Source organism: Anoplophora glabripennis, unplaced genomic scaffold (genome assembly GCF_000390285.2).
Source record: "Anoplophora glabripennis isolate ALB-LARVAE unplaced genomic scaffold, Agla_2.0 scaffold211, whole genome shotgun sequence".
NCBI lineage: Eukaryota > Metazoa > Arthropoda > Insecta > Coleoptera > Cerambycidae > Anoplophora > Anoplophora glabripennis.
Window position 1 is genome coordinate 750,937 of NW_019416341.1, and position 7,227 is coordinate 758,163.

The 7,227-nt window shown below is 30.7% G+C and overlaps 1 protein-coding gene across 1 annotated transcript; it reads right to left on the reverse strand.

Moving 5' to 3' along the window:
• Window positions 1-5,016: 5,016 nt before the first annotated feature.
• Window positions 5,017-6,943, reverse strand: LOC108905679. Its single transcript, XM_018708653.1, has 3 exons — window positions 6,779-6,943; window positions 5,335-5,627; window positions 5,017-5,258 (listed from the first exon to the last, which is right to left on the reverse strand). Exons 1-3 carry the CDS (start codon window positions 6,834-6,836, stop codon window positions 5,046-5,048), a joined length of 564 nt encoding a protein of 187 aa, XP_018564169.1. The 5' UTR covers window positions 6,837-6,943; the 3' UTR covers window positions 5,017-5,045.
• Between the last annotated feature and the right edge of the window lie 284 nt (window positions 6,944-7,227).

Here is a 7,227-nt window from a genome sequence, read left to right on the forward strand (position 1 = left end):
AAAATACTTGCAACATATCGACATACTCATCATTAGTATACATAATTTATTATTTTATTCAATTCCAAAACTATTTAATATCTGGGATGCAGGTAAATAGTGACTAAAATCAATTAACACTTTAAACTAATACTTCAAAATTGCGTTTTACGAGTATTATCAACTAACATTTATCCACTCGATTTTTTAATTTATTTAAGCAACTCGAACTTTGGTATTCATAGAGGTATAAATCCTAATTTATGAAATTGAAAATATCTCAACGGTTGGCTTTAGCCATTTTCAATAAGTATACCTTTTTTGTTAAAAAAAGTCCAATATTTCATATTTTGTTACTAAAAGCTGAATACGGGGATTGGCAAAAAAGTTACTACGTATTTAATGCATAACTTTGCAATCAGAGGGCGCCTCGTACTCGACACTCAAAAATCATTATTATATTATTTTTCCCATCCTTAAAAAACCTCTCTGTTGAAAATTTGAAACATTTCTGATTAAAATTATAGAAATTATTAAGGAAAAAACCATTTTTTATTTTTCACTTTGACACCCTGTATCTTTTTTATTATGCGACTTGGGATATAGGTATGTTAGGTTAAATCGACTTATTTTCACCAAAGGAATCTCTGGTATCATTTGTGCCCCTCCATTTAAATACACCCTGTATACGGAGTACTGTCACAGTCACAAATTTGATAATCATATGGGCCAATCAGCCGCTTATTGGTCACAAACAACGAATACATTCTAGAAGAGNTCTTGAAAAAATATGTATGTCATTCTTTACTTCCTTAGCTGCTTCAAAAATTCTTTGACGAAGCGTCTTCACACTATCAATAGGGTTGGAATAAACAACATTTTTTAAGTGACTCCATAAAAAATAGTCCATGGGTGTGAGATCCGGTGATCGCGCAGGCCATTTGACTGGTGCATCGTCCCCTCGACCTATCCATCGCCCAGGAAAATTTAAATTTAACCATTGTCTAACAGCTAATGTACCAGGAGCAGGAGATCCGTCATGTGCGTACCACATATGTTCACGGATAGCTAGTGGCACGTCTTCAAGCAATATTGGGAGTTGCTCATTTAAAAATCTTAAATATTCCACTACGCCGAGACGCCGAGGAATAATAAACGGACCAATAAGATAATCTTCTACGATTCCTGCTAATACATTTAAACTAAAATTATGTTGAAATTTACATGTACAAACTTGGTGAGGATTTTCGTCAGACCATCAGTGATTATTGTGATGGTTCACTAAACCATGTCTTTGAAATGACGCTTTATCACCAAACAAAACACTGGATAAAATATTTCTGTTTTCCCTTGAAATGTTCATATACCATTGCAAAAATCGATACTGTTAAGTAAATCCGCAGCAGTCAATTCCTGCACAGGTTGTAGATGGTAGGGGTATAAAAGATTATCATTGGCAATTTTCCAAATCGTAGTATGTGAAACGTTATACTGTGTCGCCAATTTTCTGGTACTAGTTTCAGAATTCTGATCTTGTAAATTGCCAAGGACAACTTCTTCAAGTTCTATATCGCGAATAAGACGTCTTCTGCCAGAACTTTCAGGACGAGATTGAATGTGTCCGTTTCCTCGAAGTCTTCTTTCTACCGCCGCAAAAGTTTTTCTAGCAGGAACACGACGATTGGGATATCTGGCATGATATCTGGCATGATAAAGTTGTACAGCAGCAGCACAGTTCTTGTAACATTTACAAAATACTTGCAACATATCGACATACTCATCATTAGTATACATAATTTATTATTTTATTCAATTCCAAAACTATTTAATATCTGGGATGCAGGTAAATAGTGACTAAAATCAATTAACACTTTAAACTAATACTTCAAAATTGCGTTTTACGAGTATTATCAACTAACATTTATCCACTCGATTTTTTAATTTATTTAAGCAACTCGAACTTTGGTATTCATAGAGGTATAAATCCTAATTTATGAAATTGAAAATATCTCAACGGTTGGCTTTAGCCATTTTCAATAAGTATACCTTTTTTGTTAAAAAAAGTCCAATATTTCATATTTTGTTACTAAAAGCTGAATACGGGGATTGGCAAAAAAGTTACTACGTATTTAATGCATAACTTTGCAATCAGAGGGCGCCTCGTACTCGACACTCAAAAATCATTATTATATTATTTTTCCCATCCTTAAAAAACCTCTCTGTTGAAAATTTGAAACATTTCTGATTAAAATTATAGAAATTATTAAGGAAAAAACCATTTTTTATTTTTCACTTTGACACCCTGTATCTTTTTTATTATGCGACTTGGGATATAGGTATGTTAGGTTAAATCGACTTATTTTCACCAAAGGAATCTCTGGTATCATTTGTGCCCCTCCATTTAAATACACCCTGTATACGGAGTACTGTCACAGTCACAAATTTGATAATCATATGGGCCAATCAGCCGCTTATTGGTCACAAACAACGAATACATTCTAGAAGAGACGTGAATGGATGCCTAAAAAGGAAATCATTATCAGTTAGTGTTAATTGTATTAATAATTAATGAAATTATAATCAGTAAACAGTATTACAGTACTTTTAGTGTTGTTGTTTGCAGCACAAAATAATTTTGCAGTGACTGTAAAAGCAACGTATCGTATAAACAAACTCTAATAAAGGGCTTATTTGAACGTAATAATATAATTAAAATTAATAATTCCAGTGTCTTCCTGATGGGTAACTAATAATATCCTAGGACATAACGTATAGCAGATATCTAAATTTTAAAAAACAATATGCAGTTTTATCGCCATATTTGTTGTAGTGTATTAACACTAAAACTTTCTAATTCACAGATTTTTTTAGGTTACGGAAAATATCTTCATATATATGCCTTGGAAAACTTTACTATATAGCAGTTTTATAAGTACAATAAACTATTCTGCTTACAGCTGTAATAAAACCCTTTTATATAATCTTTTTTAAAGCTTGTTTGTGATAATATTTATCTTAAAAAGCTAAAATTGTTTATAATTTAGTCATATAGTATATTTAAATGATAATGTTATACAACATTAATAGTGCAATCAATATACTGTATATAAAAGCTTTAAAAATTGACCGGTAAGTGTTTATAACATTATAAAAAACAAGGAAACAGCTATTACACTTTAAACTTTTATAGAAGTTTCATTTACCACGTTTATAAGACTCTAAGAAAGCCTCTATAAAATTGTTGTATAATTTTACTATTAGAATATTCTAACGGCTTTTTTATATACCAAAATTGCTATAGGAGCAAATTAACACCTTATTAAGGCATTAAAAATCTAAAAAGATACATTTTTTGCTATTAAAAAACAGTTATATAACTTTAAGCGATGTAATAGTACACTGAAAGAAATACGTTTTATTCTTTATTAGAATTCTATATACCATTATAAGACCATTGTATACTATATGTGACAGTTAAACAGGTGAATATTGGATATAAAACGCGTATTGCTAGTACAGTTGTATAGTGACTATAATCCTTACTCTTTATTAAATTATTGTATAACTAGTATACAACGTTTTTTATACCCTTTACGAAATAATAGCAATAACTGTTATTAAAGTGTTCCATATCGTTATTAGAACATCTAGTACTGGTTATAAGTTTTATAATAATAAATGTATTAAACTGTTGTATACTCTGTATGAGTTAAAAACATATGTCATTAAGTTTTCAGAAATTTTATTGGATAACTGTAATTACAAGCTAAGGTTCTAATGTAAACATACATAAAACATACTTTTAAGCATTAAAAATGATGACAAATCGCTCCCAAAACTGTCCAGTTTATTTTCTTAGCAACGATGCACCCGTATTTTCTTGTATTACATGAGAATTTGCACTATAACTCTTCCACCTTAAGAATGAAGCATCCCCAGAAAGGTTGAGCTTCTTTCCATATAATTTTATTTCCTCTGGTTGATTGACTTTATACCCATGCTCTTCTTTGTCACCGTTAACCTTCTGTTCCTCCATCTTATGTAAAACTTAACATCAGCGATTTCTAATAGGACCTACAAAATAATAATTTTTAAGATTTAGACAAGATTTACATTTGAAAAAACAAAACAATTACAAGCCATAAAACAGTTAGATACTTACATAATAATTTTCCATTTCACACAACGCGATATGATCATGTATCCCACAAAACATGTGCATATACTGTCCATTTTCATCAAACTAGACGTGTGTAAGTCGATGCACAGCGGACTGTCGGAAATTTTACGATTGTTGTATTTTCTCTTCTTGAGTAAAGATAATAAAGACGTTGTGGTTTTGTGTGTTTATTTTGACAATGATTGAACATGTATGGACAATAAAAGTGGACTGTATAAGATAGTTGAGTACCGTTCTGCTTCATGCATAGCATGCTACTGAAATCTTAGAAGGGATGAGCTCGTGCGGCGAACCCTAAATCAGCGGCTGGAATAGCCAGGTTTCTTATTGAGTCGGCGCACTTCGCTCTCGGGTCTGACATATGATTATTATTACAAGACTATGAATATAACTTAACAACGATCATAACCGATTATGCACCGAGAGGTGACGATCACTTAACCATTATAAGATGCGTTTTACACGTTAAAAACGGAAACATATTCAGTATAAGAACGAATAATTCTGTTAATACAATTGTTATATACAAATTCGGATACTGGTCTTTATACAACAAATCTTCCCTACTATACAACTGGAATATAAAGTCTATAACACCTAATAATGTATAAGTAATTCATTATAACCTTTATTTCATAGATGCATAAGGTGTATTAAGCACCTTCCAGTTAAACTGATTGAATAATGAGTATGGAGATGATTGCTTTTTTTTAATAAAAGTTGTATATTGGTTATAAAAGTTTTAATATGCGCTATACACATTATTCTAGATAAACAGTTTAATAAGCCCATTTCTTTCAGTGTAGCATTTGTGTTAGTTGGGTAGTTATGAAGGAAAGGAATAAATTAAATTGAAATTAAATTGTTCTAATTAAAATTTATTTATTTATTTCTTCGGGTAACCTCTTGCTCCTGGTGGTCCCGAATTAAGAGGTCCTGTAAATTGTCCTGTATTAGCTGATCCTACTTGTGCAACTCCGTATGGCATATAATACGCCCCTTCCGTATAGTAATCACAATCCAGAGTTATTGTTATATTGTCTTGAATTTTAAGTCCTATACAGAATTCATTTAGTTTGCTCGCACATGTGCGATTCTCCTGAAATATATCGAATGCCAAGTGAAAAATTTCATAAAACATAAAAAATATATTTTCGTATTGTTAAGGTAGGTACCTTTTCAGCAAAGAACGCAGTGTTATTTTGGGGATTGAATTTAGCTGTTAAAATTTTGAAGCAACCAATCTTTTCGGCGTATTCTTGTGGGCAGTCAAGTATTACCGTGTCCAATGCCTCAGTTGTGAATCCCAAACAATTACTGTAATAAGCTAGTACAGTCACTACGTAGTAGTTCGTTGGTGATGATATCGAAGAATTGGCTTTTTGAAGCCGCTGTCCTGAATAAAACGTATAGTGTCCTTTTTCGAACCTCCGTAATAATATATCTGAGATGGTACAGTCTTTGCTACCTGTGAAGAGAACAATCAATTCTGAATAAAAGAAATACGAAAATTTGATATAGGGTGTCCCTAAAAGGTCAGTCCGGCTCAAAATAAGTCGATTTAGCTAAACTTATCTTAACTCAAATTAGCTCCGATTGGGTGGTATACGGCCCTGAAGTTACAATTTTGAAATCGTTTTTCTATAAATTTAAAACGCCTTATGCAATTTTACTAAAATTTGGTAAGTTGTCACCGCTCTATAGAACAACAAACCCTATATCAAAACTATGAGTAATATCAATCCATTGTCGTAGAACTTAGGTTTTTTAGTAATTACACCTTCCATAATTTTACCCCAATGGATGAAAAGAATTTTAAGTATAAAATTTAGCTTAAGTAAATTATTTACTACAAAAAAGGTACTCTGACATGTGTTGTTAAAATAATCAGTATTAGACAAGAGAACGATGCGGCGTTGTTATGGAGCTAGAAACTTTCAAACTTGATGGACTATAAACTTAATGGACTAAAATATTTTTATATAATTTATAAAAATATGATTTTCAAAGTTTGATGTATCGAAAACGGTTTAGTTTAGTTTAGTTTAGTTTAGAATTTCGGGAAGAATTGAAATATGGAATAATATACAGGGCGTTCTATTAAAGAAAAAGCAATTTTGTTTTGTCTTGATTTTTTAACTGATCCTGTATATTAATCCTGTGTATTAATTTTTCTTTATTGTAATAGATTTTAAAAAACCTTAAAACGTTTGTGTCTTATGATTTTACCAGAACCCAGAATATTTTTTATACATGCATGCTTAAAGTTTAAAATTTTTAAAATTTCTGTTTTTGTTTTAAAGTCTTAGGAATTCCCAAAGGATGCAAAATTTGTCAATTACTGACTCTGCTGTTTATGAGTGGTTGATAGTAAAATCTCCGTATAAATTATTTTCATAATTTTAGACGGGACAATTTTGGCTCATTCATCATTTGGTGACAATAAGGAATATTTTTTATAATTCATTTTAAATACGTAAATATGAGTATCTTAAAGAAATAATTGCACGAAACCACCCTTGATTTAGTCTTTTAAGGAATTTGTTTACATTTTTTTACAGAGAAAATACCTAAAATATGGCGACAAATAAATATTTTCAATGTATAATAGTCACTTACCATAACAGTAATGGATGATGAACAGAAAAAATAATAAACTTTTAGTTAAAACCATCATTACCGTCGTCAATAGACTGATTAAAAAAATTGATAAAAACGGAAAAATACGCCTCTAAAACACTGTATCATCTAATGAAGATGTCACTTAAATAAGTCCCTCGATTTATGTCACCATATTTTTGTGATTTTAATATTTTAATATATTTACGTAATTTGTTTACTGACTAGGTTTCGCTGATATAATGTGTAAAAAATAACGATATCTCGTTAGTTCAAATTTGAATGTATTTGACATCAATAACATATTTTTATCGCTTTTATGTCGTTATTTTATTTTATTCTATTCCATTGTAAAGCAATTTCAACCCCATCAAAATCAAGATCTTATCAAACGAACTTAAACATTTTCTTCGACACCAGAAATATAAGTAAGCAAAAGATTAATACAA